General features: G+C 47.3%; 1 protein-coding gene across 2 annotated transcripts in view; it reads right to left on the bottom strand.

The window, feature by feature from the left end:
* Positions 1-751: 751 nt before the first annotated feature.
* The window catches only part of NID1 (nidogen 1), a 91,927-nt gene continuing 72,321 nt past the window's right edge, over positions 752-20,357 (bottom strand). For both annotated transcript variants that reach the window (XM_059054613.2, XM_059054612.2), the window contains exons 13-20: positions 17,830-18,048; positions 15,115-15,287; positions 13,037-13,163; positions 9,263-9,434; positions 6,919-7,076; positions 3,815-3,938; positions 3,021-3,133; positions 752-2,018 (exon numbers count right to left, since the gene is read on the bottom strand). In XM_059054613.2, coding sequence (XP_058910596.1) covers positions 1,897-2,018; positions 3,021-3,133; positions 3,815-3,938; positions 6,919-7,076; positions 9,263-9,434; positions 13,037-13,163; positions 15,115-15,287; positions 17,830-18,048 — 1,208 coding nt within the window. In that variant the 3' untranslated portion in view covers positions 752-1,896. The remainder of the gene's footprint in view (positions 2,019-3,020; positions 3,134-3,814; positions 3,939-6,918; positions 7,077-9,262; positions 9,435-13,036; positions 13,164-15,114; positions 15,288-17,829; positions 18,049-20,357) is intronic.

The raw sequence follows: 20,357 nt of genomic DNA, 5'->3' as shown, positions 1-20,357 counted from the left end.
CAGTTAATAAGCACCTTCAATGGTTTCCACAGTTTAAGAATTTATCATTTACAAAATTTTAGAATGAGTCTAGTAAAATGAATAAGATAGTTATAAACATTATACAAAGTCATGACAAAACATTTGATATAGAGGGCTCAAAATGGAATGATAAATATAAAATTAAACTAATTTATGGGGTTGGGCTATATAAAAGACCCATGTGTTCCCCAAACCTTGTGATTCTTGGGGATATATGTGCCTCTCAAAACAAACTCCAATTATTCAAGGAAAGGCTCTCTTGATTCAGGTCTCATGTACTGCAGAAAAGGGGGTGGGAGGGGCTGAGTGTCCTGAGGTTTGCAGATAAGAAGAGGGGTCTCTTCCTTAAGGAGAAAAACAGGTATATTCTTCCATGTCAAGTGTATAAGTGTTCTCTGGCAAGGAACATACCATTTTTTTCTTTGGCGTTATTTAAGAGTTTTTCTCATTGCTACTGTTAAATCCCCTCCTCCACCCTTTCTCTTGGGCTTTCCATTCCTGCACTTGGTCAATCTCTTTGAGATACTTCTGAGTCTTCTCTACTCCCTTACCCCAATCTTTACTGACTCAAATTCCTTATTCTCAGCTTTCAATCCAAAATTTCGATCATTTTAGGACTCTGGGAAGCAGTTGACAAAAAAAAAAACCAAGCAAACAAACAAAAAAGCCCACTAGCTATATATAGTCAGGAGAGGTTTTCTAAACAAACTGTAGAAACATACGCATGAAATGTGGCAATGGTCCTTTTAATTACACCAATGAGCAATAAATGGTCTGGATCACTAGTATAAATATTCAGCTTGGCCCTCCTGGATTGTGATTTTGCATGAGAATACAGCCAGCAGGGCCATGGATAGAGGGAGAAGAAAAGGAGAAGAAAGCTTATGGCTGATTGTAGATTGGATCTCATGGGTGGAGGCCAGAGGTGAGGGACTACAGGGGGTGTCATCACTGGTACCAGTCCCAGCCTGTGTCTCAGATGGGTCTCCATTAGGAGGCTGGACACAGGTGCCAGCAGTGGGCTGTGCCGCCCCAGAGACCAGATGCTAGGATTCAAGTGCTCTGGTAATCTTTGGTATAATTTAAGGCACATCAATAGAATCCCCATCCTCAAACATCTGACTCTACACATTGAAATTCCTACTACTGGACACTCCTTTGATTTGAGCCTTTGACTACCAAAGACTACTGCTGAAATACCAATAACTTATCTGGGAGAGGCTGCTCAGTATCATCCACCAAATACCCATGTATCCTTTGGACAGGGTGGGTTTTGACCAAAAAGCAGGGCTTGCTCTCTATAATGTGGGCCTTGGGCAGGATGCAAGGTGATACAGAACTCAGGGGTTAAAAGCCAGGAGTATGAAGAGGGAAATCAGAGCACCAAGACGAAAGTGTGGGAGGGCTAACTCCCTCCTTTGCTCACAGCCTTGCCTAGACAATCCTGGCTGGTGTGTTCAGCAGCTGATGGGATGATGGGTATCTCAGAGTGAGGCTGAGCTCGTAAGGCCACAGGGAAGGAGCAGCTCAGACCTGGAGAGGTTCTGCTCACCACTGAGGGGGGTGTTAAGGTTGGGGAAAGTTTCCAGCACCAGGATGGGGCATATAATCCTCACTCAGGGCTGTATAAGCTTGTCTGAGGGTTGGGGTCAGGGAGGTTTTCTGTCTTTGCATAGGAGTAGAGGCTTTCCCATTCCAGAAGTGCAGGGCATATGTTTTGGGGAACAGTGAGGGCAATGCTGCTGGGGCTCAGGCTGGGTTGGCACTGGACCTGGTGGCCACTTAGCCACCAGGTCAGACAGTTTTCAGTCTGGACCCTTTCAAGTAGGGTGTTGCTGTGAAATACTTTAGAGAGGGAACGAGGCACTCCTGTCTTCATTTCCGCTCGATACAGTCAACGCCCAGGGTATTGTCAGGGCAACGGCAGGTCCTGCTTCCTGGGGTAGCCAAGCAGAGGTGGGTGCAGCCACCATTGTTCACTGAGCAGTAGTTGTGACCTGGAAAAGGCAGAAGTCAGCTCAACAGCTAAGAGAGGGGCCTCCATACTAGACCCCTTTTTGGTCTCTGGGAGGCCAAGCTTGTGGGGGCTTCTGGGGAACAGGGAAGGCTGCACAGGGCACTCAGCTCAGCTTATCTATCGGCTGTTTCCTCATCATTAATGATTAGCCAGATGTGCAAAAACCTTGATTTCTGATCTGGAGGCTATGCAGATTTACCATTGAAGCTATTAAACAGATGTCAGGGTGGGTTTTTTGCTATGATCAGAACATGGAGTTGGAATTTTAAAGCACAATGTACTCCTTATCTAGCTTGGCTACTTGACTGGGAGACAGGAGGGAAGCCAGGAAGGAGGCTGGGTTAGGGGAGAGAATTTGGAGAGGCAGCCTAGCACAGACTCAAGCCAGGCTGCATAGCTCATCCCCAGTTCTGCCATCGTGAGCACCATAAGTGACCATGTGACACTGGGCAAGTGGCTTCAGTTTCCTTATTTATAAGGTGAGCATAATAATAGTACCTATCTCATAGGGTTGCTACAAGGATTAAGTGAACTAGTGGATACAAAGCACTTAGTATGCTAAGTGACTTAATATATGTGATGTACCTAGCTCTCAGTAAGTATTACATCCATGTTTGCCTGGTAATTATTATTATTATGAATTATTGTTGTTGCTGTCAGGCCAAATGGATGGATTTTAAAGCAGCAGAGATCCTAACACTGATGTTCCTCCTTGGAACCTGAAGACTGCATACTTGTAGACCCAGCCCAAGAGTCGATACTTTTCCTCACCCTTATCCTCTATCCACTTCATTCCTTAACATTTTCTATTGATTCATCTTGGCTCACCTACTCAATAATGAAGACCCTTGACGGAAGAGACTGTGTCTCACCTGCCATGTGGTAAGGGCTATGAGAGGCCACATAGGTAGCAGCCAGAGTGTGGGCTCTGAGCCGCAAAGTGCCCCCAGCCCCCTGACCAGTTACAGCACAGGTGAGTTACCTTCGGGACACTGAGACAGGGCGGTGGTGATGCCATACAGCCGGGTCTGTTTGTGGGGATGGAAGGAATCCGTCTCTCTGGAAATAGCAAGATCCACAGCGACCACGGAATTCCTACAGAGCACCAAAGGATGGGAGGTTAAAATACATCTAATGTCTTGAACTTTTCTCTAGGGGGCAGCCTCTTTTGTTGTTTGGGGGATAATTTGAAGGCCATAACAGATTCACTGGTCTTGCTTCCTAGCCATCCCTCCCTCTTCCTGGGATAAGACAAGCGTGCAGTTCTCTATCTTCTTTAAAAAAAAAAAAAAAAAAAAAGGACAAAGATCAGCTAGCTCTTCCCTCCAGCTCTAAATTCCAAGCTGGGAAATCGACTTTCTATACAGATGCTCTTGCCACATCTGCTTGCTTGGTTTAACCCCACCTTCCTGCAGGAGGAGCTGGTCAAGAAGGGGCTTTGGGAATACTGCAGTTTAAGAATTAAAATAAAATAGGGGCATGGAGCCCACCAGCCAAGTGACCGAGGTCAGCTCCTGGGGAGAGAACAGACATGCTCAGGAAGTCCAAGTCTGCACCTGAAGCTGCCCATCAAGGAGCATCCAGATGATATGTGGCATCCCCTAGAAGCCCTGCCTCCCATTCCTCGCCCTCCTCTCTGACAACCAGAGGACGAGGCAGAGGGGGCACCTCTGGAGGCGGGAAGGTCAAGCCAAGAGGCCACTTGGGAAGGGCGTGGCCTCCAGAGAGGGCGGCAGGGCAGCACCCCCGGCCCCCGCACACCAGCTGCTGACGTACGTCTTCCAGTCTGTGTAATACAGATTGTTCCCGAGGCTTGTAACGGCGAAAGGATACTGGAGCCCTTCAAGAACCTTGCGTCTGCTGGGCTGATCGGGCTTCAGGCATTCGGCCTGATGGGTGCCTGTGTGGGGCAAACACAAGTCGTCCATTGTTCATACAAGAAATGGCCCCTTTGTGTCCAAAAAAGAGAGTAATGAGGGCAAGGGTGAGAGTGAGAATTACAGGCTCATATCCTAGAGAACACAAGACTTGCTCTTCTAAACTGGAAAGTTGTCTGTTCATCCTCCCTGGCCCCTCATTGGTCAACACCCCCTCCATCCAGTACCCATACCTGGTTCTGATGGGGAGACAGAAGCTGGAGCAGAGGAAGAGCACCCCATTTCACCAATTCCTGGGGACTTAGGAACAATGCCATCTTTTAGCTCCTGCTCAAGTCCCTCCTCCTTGAAGCCTCTCCAAACCTCCCCTCCCTGCATTCAGAGCCCTTAGAATTGCCAAGCTGCACAGCCTCGCGTCAATACCCACATCATGACCAACTTGAGGCTTGGGCTTTCACTTAACTGTGCACGCTTTACTCCCTGCATCCCCCGTGGCACCTGACAGTGTCTAGAACAGAGCAGGAACAAAAGAGAGACTTGATGGATAACTGACATTCCTCCCCGACTGAGCATCCTGCCCACATCCCTTGCCTGAGAGACACCCCAAATCTGCCCGGGCAGGAGCACACATCAGGGCTGCATTACTTTATCTTCCTTGGCCTCAAGTCCTGCCTAAGCCCTTGGGGACAAGCGGGAGCTACAATAATGTTAAGTTGTGACTTGCTTAATAGGTATCAGGATGAGGACAGGCTCTGGGGGTCAGCAAACTTTTTCTTAAAGGGCCAGTTAGTAACTAGTTTAGGTTTTGTGAACCAAGAGGCAAAATCCAGGACATTATGTAAGCATTTATATAACCTTTTATTTATTTATTTATTTTACAGTATCAATCTATTTCATTAATGTAAACAAATAGTTTACTGAAAATGCCAAGGTTTAGTTTGTCCCCAGTCTGAAAGGTGGAGTATTTGTATCAAATTATTTGGTTTTTGGGAGAAGACTTGACGGTACTGAAAATGAATATGACTAGGCTGAATGTGTGATTTGTACTGACATTTCTGAGATGTTCAGATTCTTGCAAGTGAAATATAAAATGAGCCTCAGCAGGAGTGTGAGGCTAATAAATTTGAGCCAACTAGTTTGTTTGCAAAAAAAGTCTATGGATTAAAAAAAATTTTAGATAGCTCTAATGCCAACTGAATTAAGTTGTCATTGTCTTAAATCTGAAACTCTGAAGCATCCTATAATAAGAAATTGTGCATTACCACTTGAGCTTGCCCAAAGAGTCTTATGAAAATGCAAATTAAAATACACAGTGTTGAGCTTCCCTGGTGGCGCAGTGGTTGAGAGTCCACTTGCCGATGCAGGGGACATGGGTTCATGCCCCGGTCCGGGAAGATCCCACATGCCGTGGAGCAGCTAGGCCCGTGAGCCATGGCCACTGAGCCTGCGTGTCCGGAGCCTGTGCTCCGCAACGGGAGAGGCCACAACAGTGAGAGGCCCGCGTACCGCAAAAAAATAAATTAATTAATTAAATAAAATAAAATACACAGTGTTTTGGAGGCCTCAGTGAAATCGTATTATGGCGTAGTACTCAGTTAGAAATGACTATGTAGGGGGCTTCCCTGGTGGCACAGTGGTTGAGAATCCGCCTGCCGATGCAGGAGACACAGGTTCGTGCCCTGGTCCGGGAAGATCCCACATGCCGCGGAGCGACTGAGCCCGTGAGCCATGGCCGTTGGGCCTGTGCGTCCGGAGCCTGTGCTCCGCAACGGGAGAGGCCACAGCAGTGAGAGGCCCGCGTACCACAAAAAAAAAAAAAAAAAAAAAAAGAAATGACTATGTAGATTATACACTCAGTGAAAATGGGTAGAGTCCAGAGCACACGATGGCATTGGTAACTGCAGGCAGGCCCATCAAACTTTGCTTCCATCTTTTAAAGCATTGTACACAAGTACTATTGGATGTGGAGGAATGAGACACCTTCTTTATATCTCTGAAAGTTCTTTTCCCTTTATTTGGACCTTCTCTTCCTATGTGAGGTGGGAACTTGCCATGGAGGCTTCCCTGTTTTCCAAGAGGCAAAGAGAATGCATGATCCTGGGCTGCTTCTTTAAGGCTCTTTACTGGGGCTTCTTAAAATGCTTGTGGGAAATGAGTAGGAGAAAGGCAGGGATCGACAGAGCATGGTTGATGGAAGATGCTGATAATTTTGTTGGTGGCAAACAGGAAGCTGAAGCTCCAGCTACATTTTTCTCTCTCCAAACTCCAGAACTCCACACTCCAGAGGCCCTCCTTTCCAAGTGCTGTACATAACCTTTTAAAATGTAACATTTAAAAATATGAAAACCAGGGCTTCCCTGGTGGTGCCATGGTTAAGAATCTGGCTGCCAATGCAGGGGGCACGGGTTCAAGCCCCGGTCCGGGAAGATCCCACATGCCACAGAGCAACTAAGCCTGTGTACCAAAACTACTGATCCTGTGCTCTAGAGCCCATGAGCCACAACTACCGAAGCCACAACTACCGAAGCTCGCGCACCTAGAGCCTGTGCTCTGCAACAAGAGAAGCCACCAGAGTGAGAAGCCCACGCACCATAGCGAAGAGTAGCCCCTACTCACCACAACTAGAGAAAACCTGTGTGCAGCAACAAAGACCCAACACAGCCAAAAATAAAAACAAATAAATAAATTAATTTTTTTTAAAATGTGAAAACCTTTTATAGCTCCTGGGTTATACCAAGGAGGTTGGATTTGTCCCAAGGCTGTAGTTTGCTGACCCCTGACCTGGAAGATTAAGAGCTCTCCCTAGACTGTGTCAAGCCTAGAGAAACAATAAATTTCAGAGCAAAGATATGCAGCTATTGTTTGTGCAGGAAAAAAGCAGTTACCTTATGCTCTCTTCCCTGTAACAGATAATCTTGATAGTACAGGAGGTAACAATAATTGTTTGGTAAAAAACAAGGCACTGTTCCAACCCCAGGAGCCAGGCCTGGGGCTTTCCATCACCTGCATCCACCCAGCAGAGTTGAGATGAGTAGGCATCAAAGGTCAGCCCATTGGGCAAACCCAGGTCATCCTGCACAAGGATCCTCCGGTTTGTGCCATCCATGTAGGAAGTTTCGATTTTGGGGCTATCTCTGTTCCAGTCTGTCCAATAAAGATTCCTGGAGGAGGAAAAGGAGGAGTAAGAGGAAGAAAAATATGAAGATGCATGAGAAAAAGTTCACTTAGAAAACACTTAAGACTCACAGACTTGGAGAATGAACTTATGGTTACCAGAGGGGAAGGGCTGGGGGGAGGGATAGTTAGGGAATTTGGGGTTGACATGTACACACTACTGGTGGCACAGTGGTTAAGAATCTGCCTGCCAATGCAGGGGACACGGGTTCGAGCCCTGGTCCTGGAGGATCCCACATGCCGCGGAGCAACTAAGCCCGTGCACCACAACTACTGAGCCTGCGTGCCGCAACTACTGAAGCCTGGGTGCCTAGAGCCCGTGCTCCGCAACGAGAGAAGCCACCGCAATGAGAAGCCCGCGCACCGCAACAAAGAATAGCCCCCACTTGACACAACTAGAGAAAGCCTGCGCGCAGCAATGAAAACGCAACACGGCCAAAAAATTAATTAATTAATTAATTAATTTAAAAACAATGGATAACCAACAAGACCTACTATATGGCACAGGGAACTGTTCAATATTATGTAACAACCTAAACGGGAAAAGAATTTGAAAAAGAATAGATACATGTATATGTATAACTGAATCACTTTGCTGTACACCTGAAACTGACACAACACTGTAAATCAACTAGACTCTAATATAAAATATAAAGTTAAAAAAATAGGGCTTCCCTGGTGGCGCAGTGGTTGAGAGTCTGCCTGCCGATGCAGGGGACACGGGTTTGTGCCCTGGTCCGGGAAGATCCCACATGCCGCGGAGCGGCTGGGCCCGTGAGCCATGGTCGCTGAGCCTGTGCGTCCAGAGCCTGTGCTCCGCAACGGAAGAGGCCACAGCAGTGAGAGGCCCACGTACCGCAAAAAAATAAAATAAAATAAACCCAAACACTTTAAAAGAGGGGAATTCCTTGGCGGTCCAGGGGTTAGGACTCTGTGCTCTCACTGCTGAGGGCCTGGGTTCCATTCCTGGTCGGGGAACTAAGATCCTGTAAGCTGCAAGGTGTGGCCAAAAAAAATTAAAATAAAATTTAAAAAATAAAGTTCAGGGCTTCCCTGGTGGCGCAGTGGTTGGGGGTCCGCCTGCCGGTGCGGGGGACACGGGTTCGTGCCCCGGTCCAGGGTGGTCCCACGTGCCGCGGAGCGGCTGGGCCCGTGGGCCGTGGCCGCTGGGCCTGTGCTTCCGGAGCCTGCGCTCCGCAACGGGAGAGGCCACCAGCAGTGTGAGGCCTGCATACCGGAAAAAAATAAAAAAATTTAAAAAAAATAAAAAATAAAGTTCATTAAGGAAAAAAAACACTTGAAAAGAACTCATGGTGAAGACATTAGCAAACACTGAGACACAGAATGGCTAAAAAGGATCTGCAGGCGTCAAGACATATTTTCCTTTGCAAAGACCCTTGGATTTGGCTCTTCACTTGAATCTTTCTGTTACTCACGATTTCACTCCCCTTAAACATAAGTTACATATTATATCTCAGTAAAACTGTTTAAAAAAACCCAGAACACCATAACTGACATAAACACATGGGAATAATTCCCATATGCTGTCACCACACGGGAAGGCACTGCAGACCCAGGGGATGCAGCCCAGAAGCAAGGCTGGCAGAGGCAATGGTCAAGGCACCTGCTGTCAGGCAGGTGGCTGAGTGGCCACAGAACAAGAGGTGTGGTCTCAAAGGGAAGCAGTCCAAGCATCAAGGAGACACGGGCCTGGTGTGTAAGATGTAGAGCTTGCAGTAAGGGAAAGGGAGAAAAAGCACTGATACGCTGACAAAACCCATAGGGAGGGACTCCAAGGTGTTCATGCTGGGTTGGGCCCCAGGAAGGAGCCCCAGGGGGACACTTATGCTACCTTGATACTCTTCTGGGGTTGATACAAGTCAGGTGTTGATTCACATTCATCCCAAGTGGAAATATCCAATTTCTGAGCTGTCAACTTACAAAGGCTCTTGGTAAAAGATTGGAAAGTGGAACACGGTATCAAGTCCATGATCACACGTAAACATACTGACATTTCACCACGGATATCTGTAAGCCACCGACTGTAGACTCACTCATCCTAAGCTCATTCATTTCAGGAGAGCAATGCTGGAGTTACAGCCTAACATTTGAGAAAATCCAAAAGGGCAGATGCAAATAGAAGAGACGCACACACAGATTTACGCAAAGATACCCTCTCACGGAATCCGTTACGATGCCTCTGGGATTCACCAAATCAGTCTCAAACAGCACCCGGCGCTGGGTCCCATCCAGCTTTGCAACTTCTATCCGATCCAGGTGAGAATCCGTCCAGAAGATGTTGCGGCCAAGATGGTCAAGAGCAATGCCTTCTGGGCTTCCAAGATCTAGAAGCAAATACCAAACACTCCTGATTTTTTTTAAAGCAAGTAAGATGAGGTTTTTCTGATTACTCAGTGCTATTTCACCTGGCATCCAACCCTTGCAATTTGAAAAAACACATGGGAGTATTAAATGCTTGTTGTTTAAGATAAGTAACAGTTAGTGACAAATTGAAAAATGCTACTCATTCCCTCGACGGACATCCACTCTGTGCACTACACTGGGAGCCAGGCCCATAAAGAGGAGGAAGCTGTGGCCCTGCCTTCGAGAAGCCCACAGCCAATCATAGTTCAGACTGAGTTCCAGGTTCTGTGGGAACATGAAGGAGGGACACTGGACTCAGCATGGGGAGACCAGGGGAGGATTCCTGGGGGAGATAACACCTCCTAAAGCTGGCTCCTGCAGAAACAACAGGACTTTGTCAGGCAAAGATCCTGGATAAAGGTCTTCCAGGTAGTGGGACCAGCACATAGGTCTAAAGGAAGAACAGACATGGCCTGAAATAAACCGTGTCTTTTTGCGTGGCTGGAGACCCCGAGGGTGGAGGGTGGCCAGAGATGAAGTTAGGATGCCCGTGTTAATGAGCTGAGAGCTTATCCCTTATGCAAAGGGGAGGCACAGGAAGATCTGAAGATGGGAACAGGACAGATTTACCTTATTCATCTATGGGGAAAAAAGGTCATTTCAGATAAATAATATATGCAAGAAATCACAGCTGCTATTACTTTTATACAAGTATTAGGATTACAAAGAAGGGGTGTCAGGAATTGTGAATAGCACCCAGAAGTCCTTACTAGGCTATAAGCAACTGATTTCCAAGCCAGGGGTTGCCACAGCATAAGCTGACTGCAATGGGAACCTTCAGCACCCGCCTAACCTAATCAGGAGCTCAAGATTGCAATGGTCTCCTGACTAGAAATACAATCAAGTTAAAAGCTAAAACCCCACCAGGGTTTTACTGGTGTCATCTGGGATTCTTTCCCCTCTGCTGATTATAGAATCGAAGGTCATCTAGTACAGCTGGAAGTGGAAACAGGAAGGGGGAGAGCCGAGGATGGAGCTACCCTGCGCCAGGGGCCTGGTACGAGGAAACCATCCCAGCAGTTTATTTTTCTTCTTTCTTTCTTTATTTGGTTGCATCGGGTCTTATTTGTGGCATGCGGGCTCCTTAGTTGCGGCTTGCTGGCTCCTTAGTTGTGGCAGGTGCAGCACTGTGTTCTTTCATCAATAGAGAAGCAATCCCAACCTTCAGCCCGCTCCATATCAGCTTTCACTAGACCCCTAATACAATCATGACTGTGAATGCCAGCAATGTCTAAGCCCCCTCAAAGGACCCCCACCAGAGGAAGTTTATTAAGAATTAAAAACAGCAGTTTCTAATTTTAAACAAGTTCCTTATTGTTCTAACCAAAAGTAAAGATTTATAAAGTATTAAAATATATTCCATGTCCCTAGAGGCAAAGGGATGGTGAGACTGAACTCCAAAGGCCCCTTTCAACTTTCAGACAATATCAGAAGAAATCATTCTGGGGTATATTTGGAATGAGTACATCCTGTCTGAGAGGCATGAGCTATTCAGACACACACAGAACAGTGGGACCAGGGAAGGCTGTTCAATGAGCGTCTCTTTACAAGTTCCAGGAAGGAACTCCATGTCATGTTGTCTCTTTATAAACAGCCCTGCTCTTGACGTCAAACCCAACAGCAACCATACCTCCTTCCCCAACCAGGAAAATACTTCTTTACGGGATAAGGAGCCAAAGGAAAGGTCTGGAAAACCTCATCCTTTGCTGTGAGTCAGGGCAAGATGGGAAGACGTCAGGGCAATATATTCTACACTGATTATGTTGAAAGGAAACAGATGAAGATACTTATCAAAGATATTTGGCTAGGACTTTAACTCAAGGAAAGACAGAGAAACCCAAGATTCAGACGTTATGAAATTAGGAAGAAAAGAAAAAGAAAAGATACACACTGTGCCATTTTCACTCACTAGGAATGTACCAACACATACCATGATGAAGATGTAAGTGGAAGTTTCTTTCTCTCTTTTTGAAATTAAAAAAAAAATGTATCCCTAGGGATCTTTCTTCTACAAAGATCACATTCTGATTTAATTCTGTGTTTTCACAGTGGGCTTTTGTCTGGAATGTTTCTTACTGCGCTTAAAGCTTTCTTGGATGATTATCAGTTCCAAAAGCAACAGGAAATAGCAAACGATGACCTACTCCCCTCTTCCACTGGGTTTTGAAGTCAAATCACAGATAATAGCAACAACATTTTTAACAGTGATAAGATGCAAAAAGGCATTTTCAAACTTCTGTTCATTAAAGCAAGCCATGAAAACTAGCAGACATTATTTAAATAGCATATTGTATTCCAGAAGAGGATTTGAGGACTATGTTCAAAGTCAGAAATATTTAACTCAACCTCAGTTTAATTCCTGCTACATCATCTCTTGTGAAGGAGCCAAGGAAGGAAAAACATGCCCCAGGGGCTACTCCACAGGCACAGGGACCCTTCTAGAGTACCAATTTCTAGGGAAATGTTAAATTGGAAATTAGAAAATCTACACTTGGCCCCAAGTAAAAAGAAATACCAAAGAGGCTAATATATTTTAAGGATATATCTTTGATTTGAGTGTTTTGCAGAGGAAACAAGATGATTTTACACAGCAAATATCATTGGCATGACAATGTCTTTTGATTGAAAATATCTGCAAGTCAGCTGATAAGTCACAGACTTAGTAATGTGTAATATTCTCCTGTACTTTTCAGTACAGGAGAATTTTTACAGGCCCTTGGATTTTTGTCATAATGGACTTTTTGTCATAATGGAATCTTGATACAACATATCCATCTAAAACAGCCTTGACTTTTTGAAGGTAGGCATTAACATAACAGAGTCCTTGGCTTAAATCAGCATCCATAAGTTAAGGAATTGAGGTTAAATGTTGAGGGGTAAGCTGTGCCAAAGTGCCAGGTGCTTTATCATCAGTGATGCAACAAAAACAGAAATGTCTGTAAGAGTTCAGCCTGATTTTCTGTACTCTCCTGGCAATCTGAGCAAGGTCCAGTGGGGGTGAGGTACAAGAGAGGAGACCCACCTCACCATGAGGTTACAGGTTGAAGGGACAACCCTTCAACTGGAAAACTGTATTGGGAATAGACTCACTTCTCAGGGACAATATTTGCCAATATGCTTATTATCTTCCCATCTTTACGATTCATCTGCTTATTGCCTGATGGACCACCCCCCCTCCCCCGGGGCAGACAGTCTGAGAATCGGTTCTAGGCTCAGCAGCCAGAAGGTGAAATATATATCCAAACTGGATGGTTGAGTTGCATGGACACTTACCCTCTTCTAATTTTATTCTCCTTAGGCTAGCAACAAATCCCAGCTAAGATGTTCATGATTTAGTGATGAGTCCTCAGAGGACTCTTCAGAGAAGGCTGGAAAGGGCGACGTTTGAGGTTGAGAACCCAGCCCCTCTCAGATTACCATATCCTGTAAACAACCATACACCACACCCCTCCACACTCTCCCAAGAGCCACGTGGGCTGCTAGAAGCAAAACCGAAAAGGAAGACTGACGTTTGCTTGCCCACCTTGTCGAATGATGGTGCTTGGCTCTCCACCATGCAGACTGGCTCTCCCAATGGAAGGCTGACTGATGTCGGTCCAGTAAACCATCTTGTCCACACAGTCGAAGGCCAGTCCAATGATGACTTTATCCTGGAAGTGCAGACCAGTGGTGAGAGTGGTCCACCTACTAGTGAATGATGATGGTGGGACTCTTTCTTGTGCTTAGAGGCATTTAGATACCTTCTGAAATGAATTGTCTTCAAGTCTTTGTCTTTTTTTTTTTTTTTGGCTGTGCCACGCAGCATACAAGATCTTAGTTCCCCGACCAGGGATCGAACCCATGCCCCCTGCAGTGGAAGTGCGGAGTCCTAACCACCAGACCGCCAGTAAAGTCCCTCTTTTGTCCATTTTAAAAATTAAATTACTGAGTTGAAGGAGTTCTTTATATATTTCAGATAAAAATCTGTTGTCATACACATATATCTGTATGTATGTATATGTATATTTTTTCTCAGTAAATACCACTTTTTCATTTTCTTAATGATGTTTTTGGAGAGCAAAAGTTTTAAATTTGTATTAAGTGCAATTTTATTTTTCTTTATGGCTAATGCTTTTTGTATATCGTCTAAGAAATATTTGCCCAACTGAAAATCATAAAAATTAAATAAAAGGGCTTCCCTGGTGGCGCAGTGGTTGAGAGTCCGCCTGCCGATGCAGGGGACACGGGTTCGTGCCCCGTTCCGGGAAGATCCCACATGCCGCGGAGCGGCTGGGCCCGTGAGCCATGGCCGCTGAGCCTGTGCGTCCGGAGCCTGTGCTCCGCAACTGGAGAGGCCACAACAGTGAGAGGCCTGCGTACCGAAAAAAAAAAAGGTAAAACATGACACAGATGAGCTTATCTGTGAAACAGAAACAGACTCACAGAGAACAGACTTGTGATTGTCCAAGGGGGAGGTGATGGGGGTGAAGGAATGAGAGTTTATTTAGGATGAGCAGATGCAAACAATTACATGGATAAACAAAAAGGATAAACAACAATGGATAAACAAGGTCCTACTGTAGAGCACAGGGAACTATATTCAATATCTTGTGATAAAACATAATGGAAAAAGAACATGAAAAGAATGTATATATTTATGTATATATATATGTATAACCGAATCACTTTGCTGTAGAGCAGAAATTGACACAACGTTGTAAATCAACTATACTTCAATAACATAAATTTTTTTAAGAAGAAGCATTTTTATTTTGCAGACTTTTTTTGATCATGTTTCCTCCCTGGTCAAAAAGAATAGGAGGTATGGCAGTGTGTAGAGATCCATGCAGGAAGAGAAAATAGGGCAGGTGCAAAAGACAGGGGAGTAGGGAAGGAAGATGAGAAGAAAGTACCATTTCTACCCGGAATCTTCAAGCAGCCTCTGCAACCAGCACTGAGGGGTAATGAAGATTCATGCTGGACTTTCAGTCTCTAAGAGCTGGTAGCCCACTCTCTGATACTGCTTCACTCCTCAGAGGACCCTGACGGCCCCCACTGCCCTGGCAACCCTGAGTCCACAGCCAAAAGCCTCCACCAGGTCTCAGGTTTGGTTTCCTGGCAGGAGGTCAGGATCCCAGACAGAAAAGTTCCTCAAAAGTATCTGACCTCTAACTAACAGACAAAAATTCCCCGACTCACAAAATGCATCTCTGAAGTTTTGAAAAGCTCTGGTTACTTACTGCCTCTGGGCAGACAGGAGCATCTTGAGCTGAGCGGCTGCCAAAAGATGAGTCACGTTGCTAATTTAGCAGGGATGGCAACATCAAACCTGGCAGATGCTCGCAGACAAGAGAGCAAACTCACACGACGTGCCCACCTGAGGGGTCAGATGCCAAAGGGGTCTCTCTGGAAGGCCTCCTGTTTCTCCTCCCACCTTGGAGCCTCACGGGGGTGCTCAGGAATACAGTGGCCCCATTTAGAGGTGGACACCCGGGGTCACACAGAATGAAGAGGTCCTGGGTCCAGAGGTCCAGCCCTGGTCCCTGGGCTGACTGCACCCCGCTCGTTGCTCCAGGCCATTGAAGCAGAAATTGTCACCAAGTGCCATCGGCCAGTACTCACCGGGGCGTGAAGCAGTGCCTTGGCCTCCGTCTTGGTCATGGTGCTTCCCTCCAGGGGGAGGTGCTCTATCTTCCCGGTCTGGGCGAAGAGTAGGTGGGTCCCAGGTGGCAGGGGTATCACGGCGGTAGGGACTGAGGGTCCATGGTGAACCGGGGGAGCCACTGTACTCAGACCTGGGTGGTGGGAGATGGCGATGAGTAAGGCCCGCGGGCAGTAGGAATGCACAAACATACGCATGCGGGCGCGTGCACGGACTCACACACACGCACCCACACCCGGTCACGTCAACTTCATGGCACCACAAACTGCGCCATCACACGTGCACATTTAATATCCGAAAGCACAAGGGGCAGAAAGACCTCAGTCAATCAAAGGGCATTTGTGATGAAGATGATGCAGGGCCAGAGTTCACCATTAAAGGTCGATTGGAAAAAAACAACGGCTCAGTCTCCCCCTTAAAGGGAACTAAACTGGCTATCGGTGCCCTGCTCTGCACACGGGCTGCAGCAGTGAAAGAAAACAATGCAACAGCAGCAACCCTGAAACCCTGGCCATAGGGAGCTCGCACCCCAGCAGGAAGCTGCTGAGTATTTTCATGCTCGAGGAGACCATCTGAGTGGACTAGCCCCGCTCACCCCATCCCACGGGGGTGGGAGGGTCTCAGGCGCCACAAACGGGAACACAGGCCTTCTGGGCTTTCCAGAACGAAATGATGGGCAGGGCTAATCCTCCGTCAGACTCGGCCTTGCCTCCTACCTGATGACCTGGTGGCCCAGCACAGTTCCTGGCTCACCTGACAAGAGAATGTCCCAGGAGGGGACAGGCAGCCTGTGCTGCGGGTAAGGAACATGCAGTGGCTGTCCGGAAACCTGGGCCCCAGACCTGGCCCTGCCACTCGCTGTGTGGACACGTCGTGGACCTTCCTGGGCTCGTTTCCTGCTCTCTGAAGTGAGAGAACGGGACCAGGTCATCACCGAGCTCATTTTCAGTTCTTTTCTCTTGTCCAGCTTGCCTGTTATACCCAATCAATGATATAAACCAATCTGGTGGACCTTGTTAATATCTCTGGAATCTACCCCTCCAAACTCACTGCCAGCACCTCAGGTCGGACCTTCGCCGTTTCTCACCTGGATTAATTAGAAATCCTGCAATGAATTAATTGCACCCGCCTCCCCACCCCCAGGGCCTCACTCCTCCCTTTCAGCCCTTCTAAAACTGAAACCTGGTCACATCAGCTCCTGCTCGAAACCCTTCCTGGGCTCCCCTCTGCCCTCAGGACCAATCCAGACCCCTCAGCGGGGCATCTGATGTCCTTACCTCCATTCTGCTCCCCTCCCACAGGACACAGACCCCTGGGGGTTTCTTTCCTGCCTCTCCGCCTGTTTCCGCAACCCCTACTCCCCAGCGCAGCTGACTCTGGCCCTGCTCAAAACCTTGGCTCTCACAGTACTACTCTGCAAAGCCTTCCTGGGCTAGCCCGCGACCCCTCTAGCCACTGTGCTTCCTGGACCACCTGCTCTCTCTTAAGGTTCCTTTCCCTACCCTGCACCTGTCTACCTGTCCTCTGAGGTTCTGGGGCTGGCACTGGGGCTTCCCTCTGTGGGCTGCCAGCACTGACCACACCAATCTGAAACTCAGTTAATGCTGGCTGCCTGGCGTAATGAAGTTTGTGAGCGATCACTTCTCACTTCTTTTTTTTTGGCCGCCCTTCGCAGCAGGTGGGATCTTAGTTCCCTGACCAGGGATGGAAGCCACGCCCCCCCGCATTGGAAGCGCGGAGTCTTAACCACTGGACCGCCAGGGAAGTCCCTGTGCGTGAACACTGCTTACTCAGCAGCCTCTTAGCAGCTTTGGGAAACTATCTGGTAGGGGACCAGTTTATGATTATTAGCTAAATGGAGAATGGAGAGGCAAGTATTGATTGTATTAGATTTTGGTAATTTGTGACAATTACCATTTTCTACACCTGTGACAGAATTTTAGAGCTGAGAAGCATCCTAGAGATTATTTTGCTTAAATCCGATGTTGAGGCCGAGGACACTGAGACTCAGGCAAGTATCCGTCCAGTGTCACACAGCCCGGCCCCCAGCTCGGCGCCTTCCCACCGTCATGGGCTGTCACAGAACTATCCTGCAGAAACCTTTGCGGCTGTTTGCTCCTGGCGTTCTAAATGGACCGAGTACCTAAAGGTCCAGGAGCAACTGTGAAAGAGGCAAGTGTACCAGGAGGAGAACAGTTTCACGCCTGAGTAAGCCCCTCCATGCCTGGGGAGGGGCTCCGGTTGGTCTCTCCCATCCCTGCGCTGTGTGCCAGTGCAGAGCCGCTGGAATGCTGGGCCACCCACTGCAAGGTTTACCTCGGGGACCCCGGAGCACACTCCCTCTCTGCTACCAATTGCAGCCTCAATGCAGCGGGTCCTGCCCATCATTTGCACAGAACAGGTTTGCACAAAAAAAGAAGAGGAAAGGGTAAGAGAGAGGAGAGGAAAAGTGGGGAGAGAGATGGTGGGGGTGAACAAGTGATGGGGAGATGGAAAAGGGGGCTGCAGAGGGGAGAAAGGGAGGGAGGGATGGGCTTTGAGCCGGCGGAGCAGGTCAGGATTTAGGGCAGGCAGAAAGTGCCAACTGCACCTTTGGCGAGGGTCCCCGGCAAGGGTCCCCAGCGATGCTTGCAGGTGCTGAGACTTCCTGTCTCCAGCACTGTCCTCTGACTTACACGGGGGCCTCATCCCGGGTGTGGTTCTGGTGCCCTCCACCTCGCGGCCGTCGCGGTCCACACACCAGCAGTAGCCAGTGCTGCCGTGGCACTGGGTGGGCGCGTAGTGTCCGTGCTCATCACACTCGGGAACAAACAGTCCCGGAGGCCGGGGGCGCTGGGGGTCCACCGCCCCGAGGATGTGTTCTCGTTCATGCTGGCATCGGGTTTTCTCCACTTCTATTAGAGAGGCAAACAAAAGGAGGGTCGTCAGCTCAAGTCCCCATATCCAACTCAGAACCTCAGCAGCTGCCTGTTCACTACTGAGTTTTGTTTCATTAATTAAAAAAAAAATTTTAAGTTATTTTTATTGAAGTATAGTTGATTTACAATGCTATATTAGTTTCAGGTGTACAACATAGTGATTCAAAATTTGTATATATTATACTCCATTTAAAGTTATTATAGGGCTTCCCTGGTGTCGCAGTGGTTGAGAGTCCGCCTGCCGATGCAGGGGACACGGGTTCGTGCCCCGGTCCGGGAGGATCCCACATGCCGCGGAGCGGCTGGGCCCGTGAGCCATGGCCGCTGAGCCTGCGCGTCCGGAGCCTGTGCTCCACAACGGGAGAGGCCACAACAGTGAGAGGTCCGCGTAACACACACACACACACACAAAAAAAGTTATTATAAAATATTGGCTATACTCCCTATGCTGTACAATATATCCTTATATCTTATTTTTTAAATGTTTTTAATTTAATTTTTATTTTATATTGGAGAATAGTTGATTTACAATGTTGTTAGTTTCAGGTGTACAGCTAAGTGATTCAATTATACATACATATATCCGTTCTTTTTCAGATTCTTTTCCCATATAGGTTATTATAGAGTATTGAGTAGAGTTCCCTGTGCTATAAGTAGGTCCTTGTTGATTGTCTATTTTATATATAGTAGTGTGTATATGTTAATCCCAAATGTTTTATTAATTTTTAAAAAATTAAACATCATTATTATTTAGTGAATTTAACGGTCAAGAAGAGTATATCTACATTTTCTTTTCCTTCCTAGGCCATGTTTTTCTTTCAGTTTTGAAAAACTGAGGCAAACTGACATAACATAAAATCAACCTTTTTTTTTTTTTTTCTTTCTGGCAGCACCCCGCGGCTTGTGGGATCATAGTTCCCCGACCAGGGATCGAACCCAGGCCCTCGGCAGTGAAAGCGTCGGGTCCTCACCACTGGACCACCAGGGAAGTCCCCAAATCGACCATTTTACAGTGAACAATCCAGTGGCATTTAGTACAGTCACAATGCTGAGTGACCGCCTCCTCCCTCCAGTACCAACGCATTTCTTCACCTCAAAAGGAAACCCCAGACCTATTAAATGGTTGTCTCCACTTCCTCCTTCTTCCCAGCCCCTGGCAACCACCAGTCTGCATCTGTCTCTATGGATTTACCTATTCTGGTTATTTCACATAAATGGAATCGTACAATATGCGACCTTTTGTGTCCGGCTGCGTTCACTCAGCAGAATGTTTCCAAGGTTCATCCATGTTGTAGCCATGTAATAGTACTTCATTATTTTATTTTTTTTAAGATTTTTTACTTATTCTTTTTGGCTGCACCACGTGGCTTGTGGGATCTTAGTTCCCTGATCAGAGATCGAAGCCGTGGCCCCTGCAGTGGAAGCTCAGAGTCTTAACCACTGGGACCACCAGAGAAGTCCCAGTACTTTGTTCTTTTTTTGTGGCTGAATAATATACTATTGCATGGCTACACCACATTTTGTTTATCCATTCATCACTCGATGGACAGCACTGACATTTGTTTTAAGAAATTTTAAGTGTTTCTTAAATTTGTCTTCTTTATCATCACCAGCTTCTTGATTACTCACAGAGTCCGGGTCAAAGATTTGGGGGACCAAAGACCACAGGGCACATTTACCAACATTTGTATGTTTCCTTTTAACTACATGCTAGCGTCTGGCAAGAAACATGGCCTGTTGACTGTGTTAACTCAGATCCCAAGGCTGGGAAATACTGCTCTATCTTTGGGAAATTGCTGATGAGAAGCTATGAACTGGAATAAACTCCCACGTTTATAGAGTTGTAAGTGGCAGAGTTGCAGCTGCTTCCACGCTGGCTAGACTCCAGCCACCACAGCATCCAGCCAGGCCAGTGCTGCCATCAACTCTGCAGCATCCGCCACCCAAAGCGATGCCCAGACACTGCCAAGAGCCACACTTCAGCCAAACTGAACCACGTCTGCTGCCCCTCTCCTGCGGGCCTTTCCATGTGCCGTTCATTGTGTGAGTCCCCCCACCCCCACCCCTCCTGCCCGGTGACTCCTTCAAGAATCAGCTCAGGCATGTGCTTCTCGGGCCCTCCAAGAGCTCCCAGGATGCTCTGGGCTCGCCCGCCCTGTGACTCTCATCACACTGATGCTGAGACTCTAAGGCTGTTCCTGGTCTGTCTCCCTGAGCAGATTCTAGCCTCTGAGAAGGGAATGAGGGACTGCATCCCCTTAACCTTGACTTAGGAAGACCCTCCT

Source organism: Kogia breviceps, chromosome 2 (genome assembly GCF_026419965.1).
Source record: "Kogia breviceps isolate mKogBre1 chromosome 2, mKogBre1 haplotype 1, whole genome shotgun sequence".
Classification (NCBI taxonomy): Eukaryota; Metazoa; Chordata; class Mammalia; order Artiodactyla; family Physeteridae; genus Kogia; species Kogia breviceps.
The sequence above is the reverse complement of the archived record's forward strand: the minus strand, read 5'-3'. Positions and strand labels throughout refer to the sequence as shown.